Here is a 20,911-nt window from a genome sequence, read left to right on the forward strand (position 1 = left end):
ATACTTTAGTAATCTAATCGGACCAGCCGAGTTTTGATTTTAAATATTAAACAAACTTGATTGCGCTATTGACTTAAAAGACGTAGCCTTAAACTTTATGTCCAACTTCCCACGGAAGCAAATCAGGCATAGAGTTAATGCAACAAAAAAAATATATACATATATAACTCAGTACTCACTGCAGTGAGTGACAGAGCGGGCATTTTCTCGTCGACGAAAACTTGAGGTCACGGACGGACGGACAGACGGGCATGGCGAGCACAATAGTGCATTTTATTCCATAAATGAGAAAATGCGCTAAAAAGGAAAATTGACACGACATATTCACGCAAACCACGGGATAGAGAATAAGATTTGTAGGAAGGATTTAAGAGATACTTAATAACCGATGAGCATGTCGCTGTTGCAGGTACCGAATCGTAGGAAACACTGGTCAACTTATACTGGAAAAACACGGAACAAAGTATACGGATTAGGGCCTATACTTTCAAAATTGGCTAAGTTACCGTAAGTACTTACGCTCTATTTTCTTGTCTACGATTGGTGGATTTTGGTTGAAAGGCCGTCAATGATTGGCTGATGAACTTAAGATCTCTTAACTTTTTTTGAAAGTATTAGCCTGGAAGTTCATTACGTAGGACTGATGGAATCTACCACTGCTCTGGACCCATACTTTCAAAAAAAGTTAAGAGATCGTTAAGTTCATCAGCCAATCATTGACGGCCTATCAAGCAAAATCCACCAATCATAGACAAGAAAATAGAGCGTAAGTACTTACGTTCACTTAGCGAATTTTGAAGCTTATAGGCCCAGCACTGCATAAAATATGTGAATTTTTTAGATTGTTCGATTTAGATTGTTAGATTTTTAGATTGTTTTCCAAGTGCCCGAAATTGACCAGTCCGCACAGTCGGACAAAGGACGACCGCACTGCGAGTCAGAAACAAATTACTTTATATTTATATACCCTGTATTATCATTGATTATTTAACTGAAATTTCAATAATTTTCGGTGAGAAATTTAGAATTTCTCACACGTGTTGGCGTTGTAATGGACACGAGAGAGCGTTATGTTCAACATGTTGGTGTTGGGTGTCAGTTCTGGCAGGGTTAAAGGATCTGAACTGAAAGGATATATTCGTATGGTTCGGAATAGCAACAAAACATCAACATTCAGGTGACAAACTTGGACTTATCAGTTCCCGAAGAACACTCAAAAACGAAATATAGTGGATAGTGTCTAAAAAAAAGACACTTTGGACACACGTAGCACTGATACACCCGTTTGCTAAGTACAATTTGGTCAGTATCACCCACACACGGGCATATATAATGCATCTATTTTAGACAATGTATTACTCAGCTGTCTGAGTGAGGTGAAATGAATTCCAGGGCTCATTCTTTCAAAAAAAGTTAAGAGATCGTAAGTTCATCAGCCAATCATTGACGGCCTTTCAAGCCAAATCCACCAATCATAGACAAGGAAATAGAGCGTAAGTATATACTTACGTTCACTTAGCGAGCTTTGAAAGTATAGGTCCAGAACTCTTAGAATTTACTAACACTTTTGAACTTTTGGAAATTATGTTCTTAGGAACTGACTTGAAACATTCCCTGTCAGGGTAAGGAAGTGGTTTTAAGTTAATATTTTTTCGAGTGTGTCACGTTGTGAGAAGTTTTCATATAAATACCAGGTTACAATAGAAATCATCATAAAAAGTTTACCATTCAATTCTATCTGATTATTATTGCAACAAAACCTGTTGGTTTTAATTAATATAAGAGTATAACGTCAGATCCAAATTTTATTTTTATAAAAATGATAAATTTTTCTAACTGTTAAATCCAAAATGATCTGAATGAAAATAGGTTCAGAAATGCGATGCGTCTTTGGGGTTCGGGCCTTTGGTTTATGTTGATTCAAAGACATGCTGTAATAAATGATAAAAGATCATAAAGAAGTAAGAAAGAAATGCCGTAGATGATAAATCTTGACAAACGTCAAGACACTGAATTATAAGTTTTGATTCAAAATCGTTATTAGTTTTAATTTGAAAATTTTTAGCATTGAACTACATCAAACTTTCCACAATCCTAAGAAAGCTTTTAAGTGCAAAAACTATATAAAACGAAATGCAAATGTCAATTATATAAGACAAAATGTCAGGGAAAAGGGTTACAAATTTAGGTTACAGGTTACATGTTATAAAGTTAGAAATTAGAGTTAATTAGACTGTGTTGCAATGAAAAATTACCGCTTAGCAGATATTCTTGTAGACTCCAAACAGAGGCTCGTTGTTGCTTAAATGACGAATAACTTTAATAAAAAAATTGGGATCAAAATTGCAGATTTGAACTACAAAAATAGTGCATCTTTAGTAGTGTGACCAACCCATTTAGTGTGACCAACCCATTTAGTGTGACCAACCCATTTAGCGTGGCCAACCCATTTAGTGTGACCAACCATTTAGTGTGACCAACCCATTTAGCGTGACCAGCCCATTTAATGTGACCAGCCCATTTAATGTGACCAACCCATTTAGTGTGACCAACCCATTTAGTGTGACCAACCCATTTAGTGTGACCAACCCATTTAGTGTGACCAACCCATTTGGTGTGACCAACCCACGTGGACAAAATACAGCACGTGGCACGTGGACAAAATACAGCACGTGGCACGTGGACAAAATACAGCACGTGGCACGTGGACAAAAAAAAGTTATCACGTCAAGTTTTTATGGTGGGACTAAGGATGAAGTTGGCCACCACGACAGCGATATATTGGCCGTCCTAATGGCTATTGTGGAGCCTTCTGATTGGCAGAGACAACCATTAATGGTGTCCTTAACCATTCAATCTTAACCATTTGTGATGGTTTAGAATATTTCCCATCAATTGGTAGCTCCGCTCTCCCCTGTGTGGGTGGATGGTGCCTTATGTATATTTCAAATGATCAAACTTTTTAATAAACTTCATTAAAGAACGACAGAAATTATCGCCCAAGCCCCTATAGACTTTGATCCTCTTAGAAAACTACATAATCATACGATATAAATATTATGCCTTAGTATCTGTGTAGTCAAAGTTTTTAATAAGCTTCATTAAAGAACGGCCGAGATTATCGCCCCAGTTTCTTTTGACTTTGATCCTCTTAGAAAACTATATAATCATACGATATAAATATTATTCCTTAGTATCTGTGTAGTCAAAGATTTTAATAAACTTCATTGAAGATAGGCTAAGATTATCACCCCAGTCTCTGTTAACTTTGATTCTCTTAAAAAACTATATAATCATACGATATAAATAGTACTCCTTAGTAACTGTGTAGTCCAAGTTTTTAATAAGCTTCATTAAAGAACGGCTTTAAGATTATCGCCCCTAGTCTTTGTTGACTTTGATTCTCTTAAAAAACTATATTCATACGATATAAATATTATTCCTTAGTAGCTCATGTCAACAAAGAGGCAGCGCCTGTATATATATGAGGTTCGATTTATTCATCCCTGCAGGGATAGCCTTACAAATAACTCATCCCTGCAGCGGTAGCCTTAAAAATAACTCATCCCTGCAGCGGTAGCCTTAAAAATAACTCATCCCTGCAGCGATAGCCTTAAAAATAACTCATCCCTGCAGCGATAACCTTGCAGCGATAGCCTTAAAAATAACTCATCCTTGCAGCGATAGCCTTAAAAATAACTCATCCCTGCAGCGATAGCCTTAAAAATAACTCATCCCTGCAGAGATAGCCTTAAAAATAACGTGGAAGACGTCCACACTGAGATAAATGAGTGGGTAATATCGTTCAAACAATCAATGGGTTATATATTGTCCAAGTAATGACACACTTTACAGAAGCCCTGATACGCCCTATTTTGCGAGCTGAACTGGGTCAGGATAATAAACAATTAAGGACGAAAAGTGCATCGTTATTTTGACAAAGTCTCACAAATATCTTTGAGTGTATACAGGCGACGAAAACAACGAATGTCGTTGAAAAATATCATAAATAAATAAATAAATGATAATGTATGGCCTAAAAATTCAGCAGAAAAATTTTACAAAATGAAAAGTGTTGTCGGAAAAAAAATATTCCGAAAAGGTTTGAAATGGAAATGTACGTCGCTGTACATGGAATTGTACACGTAGAAAATGTCTAAAATATGCTCTTAAAAATTATGAATGAATAAAAAATATGTAAGAAAATTATAAACCTGACGAGTGACAAGTTACGACGATATTCCTAACGACGGTAATGTCAGCAATGATATCACATACGCGATGATATCATATACGACATGTTCTCAACGCGACGGCTGCGTCGTCTTTTCACCTTAATCACGCAATTCAACACAAAGCGACTATTTCTCGTTTCGCGTAGAATTTAAATTTGATTCGCATATATAGATTATAGATAGATTCGCATTTACAGATTACTATATTAAATATCATAGATATATTCACCGCAGAAAACAGCTAAATTGCTCTGAAAGTTATAAATTACCCCTTCCCACTTAGAAGGCAGTTGTATTCAAGGAAATTACCTCCGAAAAATATAAAAATTACCCCAAAAGCAGTTATTACTCCCCTAGTTTGAGGTCCGCTGTATTCATTGAGTTTACCCTAGGAAAATATAAAAATCACCCCATAAACAGTTATTACCTCGCCTAGTTTGAAGTACGCTGTATTCAAGGAGTTAACCCTAGAAAATATAAAATTATCCTAAAAGCAGTTGTTACCTCGCCTAGGTTGAGGTCCGCTGTTTTCAAGGAGTTGACCATAAAAAATAGAAAAATTACCCCAAAAGCAGTGATTAACTCGCCTAGTTTGAGGACCGCTGCATTCATGGAGTTTACCCTAGAAAAATATAAAAAATTCCCCAAAAGTAGTAAAGTAATTAACTCGCCTAGTTTGAGGACCGCTGTATTCAAGGAGTTTACCCTAGAAAAATATAAAAATTACCTCAAAAGCAGTAATCAACTCGGTTTGTTTGAGGACCGCTGTATTCAAAGAATTTACCCTATAAAAATATAAAAATTACCCCAAAAGCAGTTATTACCTCGCCTAGTTTGAGGACTGCTGTATTCAAGGAGTTTACCCTAAAAAATATAAAAATTACCCCAAAAAGCAGTTGTTACTTCTCCTATTTTGAGGACCGCTGCATTAAAGGAGTTTACCCTAGAAAAATATAAAAATTGCCCCAAAAGCAGTTATTACCTCGCCTAATTTGAGGTCCACTGTATTCAAGGAGTTTACCCAAGAAAAAATATAAAAAATTACTCCAAAAGAAGTTGTTACCTTGGCTTGTTTGGAACCGCTGTATTCAAGGATTTTACCCTAGAAAAATATAGAAAAGATCCCCAAAAGCAGTTATTACCTCGCCTAGTTTGATATCGACTGTATTCAAGGAGTTTACCCTAGAAAAAGATAAAAATTACCCCAAAAGCAGTTATTACCTCGCTTAGTGTGAGGACCGCTGTATGCATGAAGTTTACCCTAGAAAAAGATAAAAAATTACCTCAAAAGCAGTAATCAACTCGGCTTGTTAATTTACCCTATACAAATTATCCCCAAATAGGACATCCCCCCCCCTCACTCACCGTCTCCCGCAGGCTAAGCAGCGTATCTATGCCCCGCGCTGCCGCTGTGAGCGTACAGCAGCAGAGCACAGCACTGTACAGCAACACACGCAGCACAGACATATCTCTGTGCTCTGGAACTACACGTTGTGTGATATACACTGTGCACTATTATTATACACTGTGCACAATAGCTGCAAGCTGAGCACTATAACTACACAATAGTTTCGATTAACTAGCACACTTTGTTATGGCGGAGAGAAAAACTCAGTTCAGGATTCGACAGGAAAAAAATTGTCGCTATGCTCGTGTAGTTTGGTTACATTCATCACTATTCAGTCACAAGTTGAAAAAATACAAATTAACATTATTTCGGTGCAGTCCCTCAGTTAGAATAAATTTTTTTATTCATTGTCAGTGTTTAAAGAACTGCATGACTCATTAATTTTAAATCATTTATTCAAGAATACACCTTCGCTTTTTGAGAATTTTATTGCTATACTGAAAAATGATAGAAATAATTTATATTTAAAATAAATTAAGTTAAACTAAATTTCCAGGAAAACTCGAAAAGCGTCTTCATTAATTGCACTATTCAACATTCATACAATACATAAATTTCGACCGAACAGATTCAATTTGTTATACATGAAGACGACACAAAAACACATTAGTCTCACTCAATTTTGACTTAATCTGTTCTTTACAGATTTTTTAAACAATTTCAATGCACATGTTGACAAAGAAAATCATTAACTACATCTAGAAGATAGTTCGGTAAGCTAGTGCTAATTTTATCTCTAGCTTGATTACTTCGTTTTTATTTCTACTTGTGCGATTTAATATCACATTTGATAACACACAAATCAAAATTTTAGTTGCTCAAATTCAATTGAAAAACATCGAAAAACTCCAATTCTGGAACGCTGAGGTTTAAGAAAAATAAGTTTCATTGTATGTGGATGCCATTAATTTAAGAAGTAATTTTGTAACGTAGTGATTCCTTGACCAATAGTTCATAAGTTTACATTATAAATTTCTTATGTCGTTGGCTTGCGATAACAACAGTCGTCTGTTGACGGTAAGGCCTTGTCTAAAAAAACTTTGGACTTGACGAGGTAGTCTGCCGCGTCACCCACTCTACGGGGACTACACTGCGCGTCTCAAACTAGCGTAACCTTCAGGGAGGAATGTACTATTTCGCTGCATATGGGCGGCGAAGTGCCTAATATATTGATGTTTTTTTGTAAGGATTTTGATGACCACTCACCGCAGCCGGTTAAAACCAGTTGTGATTTATTTCGCATCGTATTGATTGCATTTTCGTATTATAACATAACAAACCTAACTACATAGCTGAGTGAAAATTCAGTTCGTTCCAATCCATATAAAAAATTGGAAATAGTTCAGTATTTACATAATACTATAACGTAAGAACTTATAGTCTAGTGTACAAAAATGACATAATATAATTAGGGAAGATTAGTTTTGTGATTAAATCACTGACACTCTTTCTTTCACTAGCTTCGGCTCTGAAGTAGTCCGAAGCCCAGATGCTAGCAGAGAGTCAAGGCGCACAACCACCCAACACGCGAGTTGGAACGCACTGACCCTTCATCAGTCTGTGCCTGTCTGCTCACTGCTGCTGGCTGCACAAGACTAGGTAATTATGATCAACACGGTAGAGCGAGATGTCATACAGGACGGGACAGTCTTCTCTTCACTGATTAACTGTATCCATGTTTCAATGGTCTTGCGCTCAGAACCAGTGTTTCTAATCTTTTGCTGAACAAGTAACACATAACAGGTCGCGCACAGCATTCGCATACCACCAAGGCTCACCGCGTACCCCGAAGATTGTAGATTTGCCTCTGGTACGCGGTAATAGTAGATGAACAGTTTTAATTAAACGGTGACCGTATTTACTACTATAAGTGGGCGCGCAGCAACAGTAGCCAATCGTTGCAAGGTTTGCTTATATTCTGCTATACATTTCTATGTAGGAAAAAATTGCTATCAAAATCACACGAGACCTCGTAAGTGCTGAATGGCCATCGTGTGCCACTACCCACTAGTGACAGGCGTATCAATATTATCAATCACAGTTCCCACTTCGACGAACATATGACTCGGTATATTCGTCGGAGCGGCATCACAGTTTAGGAACCCAATAATACTGACCTTAAGACTAGAACAGACTACTTCATCTCGGGAAAAACACAGCAGCAAGTTTACAGTATAAGAAGACATGGTTGTAACGAGAGAGTAATGATTGAAAAGTCTAGTGTGGGAAAAGATCTCGGAGTTTATGTCGACAAGGAGCTGAAATTTTCTAAGCATGTTGAAACGCAAGCTAATACATCCAACAAAATCCTTGACTAATCAGACGCTCTTACGAGTTTCGAGATGCAGAAGCGATGAAGCAGTTGTTTGTTGCTGTCGTACGCCCGAATCTAGAGTTTGGAAACGTTGTGTGGTCACCGATATCTGAATAGGACAAAAATTTAATAGAAAATGTTGAAAGACGTGCAACAAGGATAATTCCAGGCATGAAGGACAAGTCCTATGAAGAAAGATTAAAGATAATGAAGCTTTGAAGCCTCAGTTATCGACGTCTGCGTGGGGACCTCATTGAAGTATATGTACTATTGGTTTATACAAGGTCCCTGAAGGATTACTAGAATTCGAAACAAGAACCAACACCAGGGGCCACGGCTGCGCTGTAACTTAACCATGCGACAACATTATTTCTCGCTTCAAATCACCGAAATGTGGGACAGCATCCCCGATTACGTTGTTGGCGTTCCTAGTATGAACTTGTTCAAGAACAGACTAGATAAAGCTATGGAAAAATATATGTTCAGACTTGAAATGCCTAGCCCCATATCGAACCCGGTGGAAGTCCAGTATCTATTTCAAACTATCGTCAGTCCTGAAAAGATCCAGTCTAATGACACTATTTTAGATCTTCTGTTAACAAGTCACGAAAAGTAAGAATCGGCGGAAGGCCACATCACTGACATCAGGCCTATTCTTCGTATATGATTCGTATATTTTCTTGGCTCCTTATAGGTATATATATATATTGTGTGAGAGAGAGAGACAATTAGTGGGGAAATGTTCGACTAGTTGCGCATTGGACAACTGAGAGAGGTGAGGCGGAATCAGCCTTTAACCTAATTGAGAAAAATATACAGACCCTGTAAAACTTTATTAAGTTTCAAGTTAATTTCAAGATAAATATAAGTTATAACAAGGCCTGTATTAAATTATGACAATGAAAATTGACGTGTGACGTTGTAATCACAACGAGCACATTTCAGAAAAGTTAGACGTGATCACAAAGCAGTATGACGTGTTGCAATATCTATATGTAAACAAGACTGCTAAAGAAAAATCGCACAGGTGTGCTCAGTGTGTCGAAGGCGTTACTTCAACTCGGCCAACTCGAGTGGTTAGTTGATGGTGAAGAAGTGCGGACAGCCTAAGCCTTGAGCCATTTTCATCAAATAATAATATTTCGAATCATTCAACTAATGACTAGGCTATTGCGTTTTTTCTGTAGCAATTCTTAACTTCTTAAGTAAGTAGATAATAGTTCCGACAGGCGTCAATTGCGTCCAACCCGACGGTTGAATGTAGAAGGCAGAACGGTCCAATTGCTTAGCGTTGGTAATTGGTATTAAAAACTTGAAGCCACAACTCCCCAGTCCCCACCCAAGGTCCTCAAGTGGCTAAAATTTTCTGCAACAATCTTGAGTTAGAATACAATAGGTACTCTGGAGATAAGACAAGTGCTTTCTCAAGAATATTGTCTCTGAATTAAAGAAATTTAGGTATAAGAATATACGGTAGTCAATTATTAAGTTGAAAATTTACAATTGACATTTTTTGTCAAAAGAGTCTCACCCAAATATTGGAATCTCGTCTAACTTTCTGTAGTTAAGAGCTAAAGAGTAAACTGTAAAGGGTTGACTGTTGACATATGACATTGAACAGTATTTCAAAAAATTCAAATCAATAATATTCCATGAAAAATATACTTTATTTTGTTCCCTGCTTACCTATTAGAACTGATAAAATAACTGTTTTCAAGTTTCTTGTCTTTTTATTGCAGAATTCAAAAATGAATAGCCACTATAAGCCTCGCAAAATTCCCCGTAGTTTCTTCATTGCAGTTCATCCTATTGCGATGACACTAACTCTAACATTAGACTACCTTGTCACTGTGAGTATGGTATTTGGTTGTCTCCAATAAACAGACTTTATCACTTAGGGCTTAGGCTATAAGGGATTCATTTCAGCCTGCATGATTATGTGCCTCATAATTGCATCTTGTGTGATTTTTATGTATTTTAGTAAAACCAGACTTAACAGCACAATTTGAAGCTAATTAGGGACTGATGATGCTTGCATATATGATGCATTCATTTAATAACTGAGCATGTGAATGTCATATATAATTCTTAACATTTTCAAATGTTTAATTTATATTTCAATGATTCATTTATATTACACGCTATACTCAGTGTCTGCATTGTTCAGCTTATAAATTAGCAACATCTGTTGTTGAGGCTGCAATGGAAAGGATGTAATTTCAATTATTGTGTTATAATATGTCTCATATACTATTGGTTACATACCGTACCTATTTGCATTGTAGCTGAAAATGGATGCATAATTATGACTTTTCAGATGGGATGGCTATGGCCCAATGGAGTGTCAACCAAGATGTTTGGCCAAATATCAGATCTAATCTTCTACTTGGGAACAAATTACAATGAGTATATGATGATTGCGTGAGTACTGCAATTTTGCTTTAATGCATTATTTTGCATGCTAATTGTTCTATATTGATTTATCAAAATTTCAGAGCTGTTTTTTTTAACAATTAAAAAAAAATAGAAAAGTTTTGTAACTATTTAATAAAATATTTATATGTTGTGTGAATCAACCTTTTTCCATAGCCCCATATTAAGATAACTTAAATAATTTATAGAGTTTATGGATCTTAAGATAACTAATTCTTATGCTTATGTAGTCATAGTGTGAGGCTGTTATTAATTTATCTTTAATTGAGCAGGACCATCATACTGCTAGCAAGTCACGTGTTCAGCAGCATAATGTCTCTTGTGCTGTGCTACAAACTCAACCTCAGAAAAGGTGTCATTTTCCTGTGGTTCTTCCAGTGCTTCTTGTTTGGCTTCTCATCTCTGCAGTACCTCATCTGGCCACAGTCTTCCATCATCAACGTCTACAATGATTAACTCCAGGCAGAAATATAATTTGAAGTCTGCAATTTACCTGTGCAATGATTAGCATCTTTCCTTTGTCAAGTTGATTTTTGAAAATTTTTGAAGTGATATACAAATTAATTTTAGTTCTTTGAGTGCTATCAGTATCATAGAAAGATCTTCATTTTAGCTTGAAATTTCTTGTTCTAAAATGCAACATTTTTTTTCAAGGCAGTTTTTCCTCTTCTTACATGAATGATTATTTTGCAAGTTTTACATTAGCTGTTACACCAACAACTTCAATAGAAAATAACCAGCCAATAGTAGGAGTGGTAGATCACTAAGTGCCTAAAATTAGCAAAGATACAAAGTTCTTGTCTTGCTAAACTGTTGTGTGTGCCATACCTGTATTGCCTTGTAATCTTTCCTATCTTCAGAGAGTGTCTTTCATTTCATGCCTGTTTGATGTTTTCTCAAGTGCTTTGCAGTTGAAAATTTTTTTTTATAATTTTCTGAAAATTTATTCGATAATTAATTTGTGTGTTCAAAGTTTTTTTTATTGGTGTTTTTGGTACCTAAAATTTTATGGTAGTATTTAGACATTGCTCATATTTTGAAGTGTTGTTCTTCTGATATTTTTGGCAATGTTTGGATTGGTAATTACTCCTGATTTATGTCGTTTTAGGGTCCAGGATTTTAGATTCTTTGTGTTCCTGTTGTTCCGGCTTGTTTTTTGGAAAAAGGAACTTTAACAAAATCAATCCTGGGTTTGGTTTGAGTTTTTATAAGAGTGTTGTTTTGGATTTATCCAGTTTGAAATGAATTTGAGTTATTAAGTGGATAGTATGATAGTATTTGTTGCTTTTTCATTATTTTAAGTGTTTGGAACTGCAATAACTTGTTCAGTTTAATCTTCTACATTGTTATGAAATACATTGCACATCCTGAATAATACCGTGATGACGTTAAATTTTAAGTGGATACTAATTATCTTTGATTTACAAGAGAAGTGATACGTTGTGATAAATTTTTCTTATAATGCTTAAGGTTTTTCTACTAGGAGTGTATCAGGACCATAGATTCATGAGACCAAGATTCCTTTGCATTTTTTTTGAAGATTAAAAGCTGTTGGCATACTAAATAATCTTATTTGCGGTGTAGACAATAACTTTCACATTTTTAATAAGGTTTTATGCTCATTAGCAATAGCATTAAATCGTTTACATCTGACATTATTGCTTTGTATAGGTAACGTTCTTGTTATGGACACAGTAACATGTTATGGTAAAATGTCTCCCGTCACAGCATTGCGTGCTAAGTATTAAACAATTTGTGACTAATAACAAACAAGTTAGATCTCCTGCTAAACCAGACGGAAGTCAGGTGCGATGTCTGTGTAAGCTTCAACCTTGGTGATGGAAACAAGGCATATTCAAGTTTATTTCTGCAATTTCTACTGACAGTTCAATTATTTTATTACAAATAACTTTGAACCTTCATGGCGGATATTATATGATAAGGTGAACAAAACATTCCATGTCTAGTCATTGATCTGTTTTTTTTTCTGGTCAGCAGTTGAGAGGCCTTGAGCTTGCATTACTAGTCGTGTTGGTCACTGGTAAACAAATGATAACAAATGATATATGATAAGGTAAACAAAACATTCCATGTCTAGTCATTGATCTGTTATTTTTTCTGGTCAGCAGTTGAGAGGCCTTGAGCTTGCATTACTGGTCGTGATGGTCACTGGCCACCTTGCCATTTGAATCCTCAACAATAATAATCTCAATTCCTAGTCATGATTAGCCGTAATGTTTGGTAGTGTTAATAATATTAAGTGGTTTTTGTACTTTTCAGATATGCCTTAAGACTGTTCTAGCACCGAATTTGCCTGACGGCTCTAGCTTTATTGTAACTTTTGCACGAGTTTGTTTATATTTTAGCTATAGATATTGAATGTTTTGCATAAAGTTTAAACTATATATTCATATATAGGGGTTGGACAAAATAAGGGAAACGCCTAACATTTTGAGGTCATAATTTTTGAAAATGTTATTAACAATGAAAACATGACATATTTTAACGTTTTGTTGTTCATTATTGTTGCTAAGGTTGATATTGTAATGTTGCTTATTTATTATTGATCTAAAATGATACTAAAGATTCGATTTGTGTCTGACAGGAAAATTGTTCATTAGCGGATGCATGATCGAATGTATCTAAGCACTTTCTCCAAGTGTCCAAGTAGGAAATTATTCATACTATAAATTTTGAACTGAATTGATGGCAATAGCCAATGAGGCTATTTTCCATTGATGGCAAATAGCGCCATTCCTGCTAAATAAAAGGACGTTTTATAGTAGCAGGAGTGCAGGACCAAAGCACGCATTTGAAGTTACCAATGTTAAGGCAAACTTTGGTCAAAGGATATTTTCTAGGATTGTTACCTACGATTTAACAGTTATTTTATTCGAGCAATAAGCCATGCCGTCTTCCATTAGGGTTTACTTCTAGAAAACAATTTTCTCCTTTTGCATCTATTGAGCTCACTTCCAAAGATTCATATTTGTAAGGTTATTGAAGAACAATTTATACTAGGAATCCAACTTCGCCTTCTTGGAGTACTTCCATAATATCAGAGTTGTTGTTGAACTAAGTGGTGATTAAAAGGAATTCGCCCAAATGTTTGCATTTTTATTTTCTGCATTTTCCTCCACATGAAAAAAAACAATGTTTATAATTATAAGTACAATATCAGTCTGTGTTACAAAACTTAATGGAGTCTCATACATTCTACGGAAATAAAAATCCTATTGAACCACATCTCAATGCAAAGTCGTTGTTACGGCACGATCTTACGAAACACACGTCGATAAAATTCGAAATTAATTAACGTGTAACACTACTGCAATGATAAATAGCTTTATTTGTGAGGTCATGCACAAACTGCTAAAGGCTAATGTGCTACTTTAGTTCAGGTGTGTGACCGTCATGAATTTTTATACAAATATCACCACTGAATTATGAACTGCAACGCCGAAAAATACTAAGTTCATGAAGAACCTGAGAAATGACTGGCAATCTTATTAAAATAATAAAAAAATTATTAAAATGACTTGGCAATCTTATAAAATTTGTGTAAGAACTTAGTAACACCCATGAGTAGTTTCTTTATGATACGTACTAATGTTACTGTATGTATGATACTGCAAATGAATGCAATAAGTAATTTTAGCAAATTGTGACAAGACCAGACCTTGGAGCAATGATAGTGGTTTAATTTGGCAGAAGTTTCTTCTTTATACAAGTTTGATTGCAGACTAAAAAATGATTTTCCTGAAAAATTTCTTGTTACCTTTTCAAATGAGTTTATATAACTGAACTACCTAGTAAGAAAATTATTAATGAGTAGTACAAACAATGATCATTTGGGTTTGTGACGATCATGCAATATATTTGGTGTGTTTGCCGGTGATGAGTAGCTTGCCAGTGGTGGCGTCCGTGATGTTGGCAGTGAGGAAGGCCAGATTCTTGCCTTGCTTCAAACTCTCGGCTGAAATAATTACTTCTGATCCTTGCTTGGCAGCTGCTAAAAACCTGAAGAAAAAAAAATTAGCACTTAATATGTAGCATTTTACGGCCTGAACTTCCACAATGTTTTAATTTGATAGATCAATATTTTCTCAGGATTTTACTAAAGACTTTTTTGCAGATCTGAATTCACATGATAATTCAAAGCTGAAGTGTTGATACCTGAAAAGAAAACAAAGCAATTGAGCACTTAATACGTAATATTTTACACCCTCAACTTAGGTAGGGTTCTAATATGATAGATCATTATTTTCTCTTCAGCATTTCACTGAAGGCTCTTGTTGCAGTTCTGAGTTCATCTGATAATTCAAAGCTGAAGTGTTGATGTTATATTTATCATTTGAAACTGAAATTGAACAATATTTTAAGCATTATTCTATGATAAAATTGTAGTTTGAAATAATCAATTAACAAAAATCAGATAAACATAAACATTAGTCAATAAATATTATTGTTAGTTATATCAATTAGTTGAAACCTTTCTTTATACAAGATAAATTACTTTATACTGGAAGAGACCACATGTTACTAAATTTTTTCTTGAATAACATTCAAATATGACAAAATTCTATTCCAAAAGTCAAGCATCACCTCAAACTTTTAAGGTTTTGAACTCACGACAAGCTAATGTCAACAGAGACGCCCGGCTTGGATGTATCATACGTCATGAGCGCCATCGTGGACAGCATATCCACCAGACTGGCAGCCATGCCTCCATGCAGATGGCCTCGAACATTGCAGTGCTCAGACTCTACTTTCAGTGAGGCTTGTACGTAGCCTTCTCGCGCTGCCAGAAGATTAACCTAAAATTTTAGTCAAAGATTAAAAGAACAGTTGTATAAGTAAATGTAGTAGGGAACATAAGCATTGAATTATCACTTAAAATTAAAGTGAATATGGGAGAATTTCATACTTCCTAATGGAAACAAAGTTGAAGCGTTTAGATAAAGGAAGACGTATGTTAATTTAATTCAAAGCCATATCTTAGGTGACACCTTCTTTGCTAGGTATTCATTATGTTTAGTTCTCAACTAAAATTTATGCAAAATTTTCAAGTAATGTTACTGGTAATTATTAGCTACTATCTACAACAGGCATTCCAAAAGGGCATACAACATACAACAGGCATAGATTTAACCTTCAATTCAATTTATAAATTTGCCAACATTCATTTAACCAAAATATTAATACCAATTCAAACAAGCTGAGGCAACTTATATGGTATTTTAACCCAAGCGTTTCCAGGATCCTACTTTCATAAATCAAATTTTTTTCTAAACATTTTCTAGTTTGGTAATGAGATCACTTTGGTAGTGAACAAAAATAACACTAATAAGCATTAATAATAACCAACTACAGTAACATACTTAATAAATATAATGGATGTAATGTCTTGAAAGTTCACAAATTAGTACAATATTATATCTACTCTCCTGACTAGAATGATTTCTATGCTATCATCCATTTGCTTTGGGTATTGCTCTAAAAAAAAATTCCCAAACAAACTGGGTCAACTTTTAAACAAGTGTACATTGAGATAAGTGAACAAGAAAAGTTTTATAGAGCAATTCACCTAAATTATCAGATCCCTAAGTCATGGTTGACAAGCGTATTTTCCATAATTCTTCCTGGAGATATTGTACTAAGGCATGAGGTCTGTCAAGTAAAATGAGGAACAGATATACTTAGAATAAGTTGGTAGACATCTCGAAATGAATTTTTTTCTACATATTTCACACACTCAATGATCAATATGATAATATTTCACACAATGATCACTTCAAAGATCAATATACAAAATCTTTATTTAAGGACTGAGCTCAAAGTATTAGACAAAATTCAACATTCTAACATGCAAACCAAAAAAGAAGAACTAATGAAATTATGAAAAGAACAGTGATGAGTCAATTCCAATCTTTATAAAGGTATCATGAAGCAGAACGAGCTTTTTTTGCACCACCACACATGCATACATGCGCAAAAACAGAGACCAATGGTGTCCAGTGAACCAGTGAAAAAAAGTGAGAGCTGTAACAGAACATGCAAGTTCTTCAAATCAATTAAGGAATGTTTATTGCTAGGATGGATTTAATGCATTCAGCACTTTCAGTTTTTGAGGAATTTAAATACCAGTTTTGTGATTAACCATCCTCATACATTTCAGATTTTTCACAGGTATCATTAGTTCAAAGTTTTACTCTTCTGTTTTGCCACATTTTCTTCAGAAGACCCAATCCAAAGACACCTGCAAAAAACAAATTTTTTCAGGGCAGAAGAATGACCTTTTTAAAGTTTAAATGCATTTAAAAAGTATTTGCAATTAAAAAAAATATGTGTGGTGATGCAAAATATCACGTTTGTTTGAGCAGAGACAAAAAAGACCCTTTTTAATTTATTTATTGTTCTCTTTTGTTTTTTTTTATCTTGGACATAACTTTCCAGGATAGTATTATTTATAATATGAGTAAAGAGATGTTAATAGTTGAAGCAGATATAAACCTCACCTCAGTAATATTCAGCATATTCTAATTTTATAAGAAGGAGAATTCATACTGGGCCACATATTAAAAGAAATACCTGTGATAATATCATATAATATTAACACATATAATACCGTAAACTGGGGTAACTTAGACTCCCGGGGTAACTTAGACCACTTTTTGTTTTTTTAACAAAAACCCCCAAAACTCAAAAACTATTTGACATAGAAAAATTCTGTCAATTAGCATTAAAGGCCTAATACTGAGGCTACATAACACAATAGAAAGATTTGAAAAGTTTGCATATCTAATAGGTTAAAAAATTAAAAATGTGACCCACGAAAAAAGGCTATTATTTAAAGCCTGTCAGAGTACCCCCTCCATTTTTTTTTATTTTTTGGCAAAATAACTCCAGGTTTTGATGCATTGTAGTAGAACTCTTCTAGTTACATATGCAACAAACAAATTTTAGGAAAGTCTCATAGTTTGCAAATGGGGGGCGCCGCCTCCCAATGGGGGAACTTAGACCACCTAATGTCAGCCCTGATGGGGTAACATAGACCAGCTTGGAAATTAATTTAAAATTACCATATATAACATTTCATGTTTGATACACCTATTAATGTTTTTTCTTTAGGTTTCAGACTCTACAGAGTCTTATATATGGTAATTTTAACTTAATTTCCAAGCCGGTCTATGTTAACCCTGTCAGGGCTGCCATTAGGTGGTCAGAGTTCCCCCATTTGGGGGAACTTAGACCACCTGGGGGGCAGGACCCCCCATTTGCAAACTATGAAACTTTCCTCAAGTTTTTCATTTGCATATGTAACTAGAAGAGTTCTACTACAATGTACCAAAACCTGGAGTTACTTGGAGTTATTTTACCAAAAAATATAATTGATTTTACCACACAGTCTAAGATACCCCCAGAGCTGGGGTAAAAAAGACCATCACTTTTTTTTAAATTACATCAAAACTATGAGAGGCAGGAGCCAGCAATTTATGGTGAGTGAAGCTAGAGTATAGACCTGTATTTTGCATGTTTCAATTTAAGTTTAACTTATCTAGTAAAAAAATGGCATCATTTAAAAAAAAAAGTGGTCCAAGTTACCCCAGTTTATGGTACTTGCTTGATTGCTTCTATGTCCAACTCAACTGAAATATATAACCTACTGCTATTCTATCTAAATTAGTAACATATGTGGACTCATGGAGAGTGGTGAACTACTTCTACAGTTTAGTGCAGGAGACAGGGGTGCTGCAGTTAGTGTGGTACACAGGCTAACACACTGTCACAGCCTACAGGGACAGGGTGAATGATTAAACAGGAGCCTGAGGCAATGAAAGGAAGGAGTATTTTACGTATGAAATTAGGATAAGAACAACAGAAAATGAAATGTGAGGCATAGGGATCAAAGATGGGTTGTGGTAGAGTCGTAGAGAGGTGATTCAATTCATCGCATGTAGTTCTGTGAGTGAATAAGTATAGAGTGGATTGCTGTGATAATGGGTCATGTGAATGGAGCAAATGACTGGGATTGGGAAGTCTGGGATTGAGGGTGGAGAGATATTTGACTCAATAATTTGGGTGTAGACTGTAGGCATTGGCATGAAAATCTAAATAATGATGACACTTGGCATTGGCATGATGCATACCAGTACATTTTGATAAATAACATGGTAGGTATGTAATCAGGGCATAATGCTCTGGAGACTCTGAATGAGCTATATAAATGAAACTGGTATTCACTACAAATCTACAAATGTCCTTTCAACATGCACTAGGCAAAAATTGGCATCTTTCAAACAACATCAAGTGACAGGGTTTAATATATTGAATATTACCTTTGTGAAATTTATATCAAATATTCCTTTTGAGATTCTCAACTTTATAGCACCTTCAATGGCAGACATCAAGCATTTGTTTGTCGACATTCTGATTGTTTAATCTCTCTAGAATCTAGATACCTAGGTAGTTAGATACTCTAGTCTCTAGTGAGTAGTGATAGGTAGCCTACTTACTTTGTCTACTTTATTTTGATTCAGGCTTTTATTTAGCCTATTCAAAAGAAATGCAATGCATCGCAATTCGCAGACTTTCTAGTGATATTTGGCGTCTAGGCGGGCTAGCAGTTAGGTAACGTAGAATATATATCTCCTTAAAGCCTCAAGCCTGAGGTGGTGACATCTGACATGTGTTATTGACGATTATTTGACTCGAATGCTGGTATTCGACTATGGGTAGAATTAAAAGACAATGCACGCAGCACACCAGTGCAGAGCACAAAATAATTAAATATAATTGTAAATCAAATTGACCAAAATTGTTATACCACTGAGAAAGATATATTGGCTCTATGACATTAAAAAATTATTTTTAATAGATTGTCAAAATGAGAGCAGGGTTTTTTCGACTCGTTCAAACTTCAATTTCCGAACGACTAAGGTAGGTACCACATAATTACATAAAAATGATAAAAGACTACGACTCATTCAAATTTCTAGACTACGAGTCTACGACATAGCAAAAATGGCTTTTCAATAAGCTCAACATGTAATTTAGATTTTAGCATATGATCTTCAAAGCCAAAAGGCCCAGCGTACAAAATTGAGGCAGATAATGAACCGTCACCGGCTTGCCAGCCCGCACACGTCAATACATGTAGAGAGTACAGCACGTCTACCTGTGTCAGAGCCTAGGAGCCAACTCACCCAAGTGTAAGAAAAATTTCTCTACTAAACGGGAATGACGTCAAAAGAATACGAAATTGGCTTCTATATTTATTTTTTTTTTCTCATTTCGGCAGCATTCGATGCTTCGATAGTATCTGGGCCCCTGGGGAGGTGACCTTGATTATTAACTGAGTTAACCCAGCATCCCTTAGCTTACAGTACAGTTTTAATTCCAAGTTCAGCTTGAAAAAAACTCGCCTAACGAGTTTTCGGATAATCTTTTCCGTGAGACTCTGCACTCTGCAGCAGTTTCTACTTGTAAATTGTTTAGAAGCAGGAAGACAATTTGCCGCCATAGCGCTCTGCAATTACACTGTTCCTGTTGCCAGGAAGAGAATAAAACAAACCCGTATTATTTTCTTTTATTGATAAGCTATTCGTACAAAAGTTTTATTAAATTTCTTATCTTTTCCCTAAGCTTGTATAGGAAATTCGAGTTATAAATTAAAAAATCCCCAATTAATATTCCACTTTTTATTTATTACATGTTAAATTAATCTCAGTAGACGCATTTAGTCGAAAATTACGTTACACTTTGTGAGATAAGAAATTTTACCAGTCTTAACAAATTAGGCCTGCTAGCTCATGGTTGAACTTGTATAGTTCAACCATGTGCTTCATTTTGGAGCCAGATAATTAATAAAATAAAACAAGTGCGAAGTTTTTGCGTCCAGCCAATAGAGGAACACTAATTATACAAACATTTTTTTCTCGATAATAGTATTCCTTTTTGTCATCATAACTTGTCCCATTTTGTTTAATATCTTGTACCGTACAGCCAAATGACCCTCTTGTTTAATAGACAGTTCGTCCACGCAGTATTTACGAATACCTCTATAGTCTATAGTCTATACCTATTGTTGAACTTATATTAATATTAGTTCAACCATGCCTATACCAAATGTGTCACTAGACTGAGCTTTGCCCCTTAAAATTCTTGATCTTGGTTAACCCAATAATGACTGATTGTAAGTTAATAATGACTTTGAATGATTATTTATTTGAACCTTTATTCGCATAAATAAGAGGAATAGTTCTAATAAATGGACGAAGAATTATATAGAATTATCTAGCGCGGCTGAAGCCCCCAAAAATAGGCCTAGTGATGCCATTGACGTATACACAACGGTCACAGACAGAGGGTTTAGAATTAACAATTTCCCAGAAGTCGGAAGAGAAGTAGACTGTTAGATGGCAAGGAAGTATACACATACCTACGCACTGCGTAGGCACATCCGTGTCCATACGTGCTGTTTATAGTTCATCGACCCTGTCACAGGAATGGCCGTCTGGG

At 35.3% G+C, this 20,911-nt stretch overlaps 1 protein-coding gene and 1 long non-coding RNA gene across 4 annotated transcripts; one reads left to right on the forward strand and one right to left on the reverse strand.

Annotated features, from left to right (window-relative positions):
* Positions 1-8,969: 8,969 nt before the first annotated feature.
* Positions 8,970-13,512, forward strand: LOC108680508. 2 transcript variants are annotated; one of them, XR_001931428.2, is made up of 4 exons: positions 8,970-9,033; positions 9,697-9,807; positions 10,275-10,378; positions 10,663-13,512. It is a non-coding gene; the product is annotated as an uncharacterized LOC108680508 (long non-coding RNA). The 2 variants fall into 2 exon arrangements; XR_007156760.1 differs by lacking the exon at positions 8,970-9,033 and adding an exon at positions 9,124-9,162.
* An 8-nt stretch (positions 13,513-13,520) lies between these two features.
* Positions 13,521-18,896, reverse strand: LOC108680507 (acyl-coenzyme A thioesterase 13). Of its 2 annotated transcripts, none has more exons than XM_018169337.2 (3): positions 18,730-18,896; positions 15,023-15,207; positions 13,521-14,410 (listed from the first exon to the last, which is right to left on the reverse strand). In XM_018169337.2, exons 1-3 carry the CDS (start codon positions 18,817-18,819, stop codon positions 14,257-14,259), a joined length of 429 nt encoding a protein of 142 aa, XP_018024826.1. In that variant the 5' UTR covers positions 18,820-18,896; the 3' UTR covers positions 13,521-14,256. The 2 variants fall into 2 exon arrangements, with proteins under 2 accessions (XP_018024826.1, XP_018024827.1); XM_018169338.2 differs by lacking the exon at positions 18,730-18,896 and adding an exon at positions 16,909-16,964.
* Between the last annotated feature and the right edge of the window lie 2,015 nt (positions 18,897-20,911).

This window comes from Hyalella azteca, unplaced genomic scaffold (assembly GCF_000764305.2).
Source record: "Hyalella azteca isolate HAZT.00-mixed unplaced genomic scaffold, Hazt_2.0.2 contig6557, whole genome shotgun sequence".
Classification (NCBI taxonomy): domain Eukaryota; kingdom Metazoa; phylum Arthropoda; class Malacostraca; order Amphipoda; family Hyalellidae; genus Hyalella; species Hyalella azteca.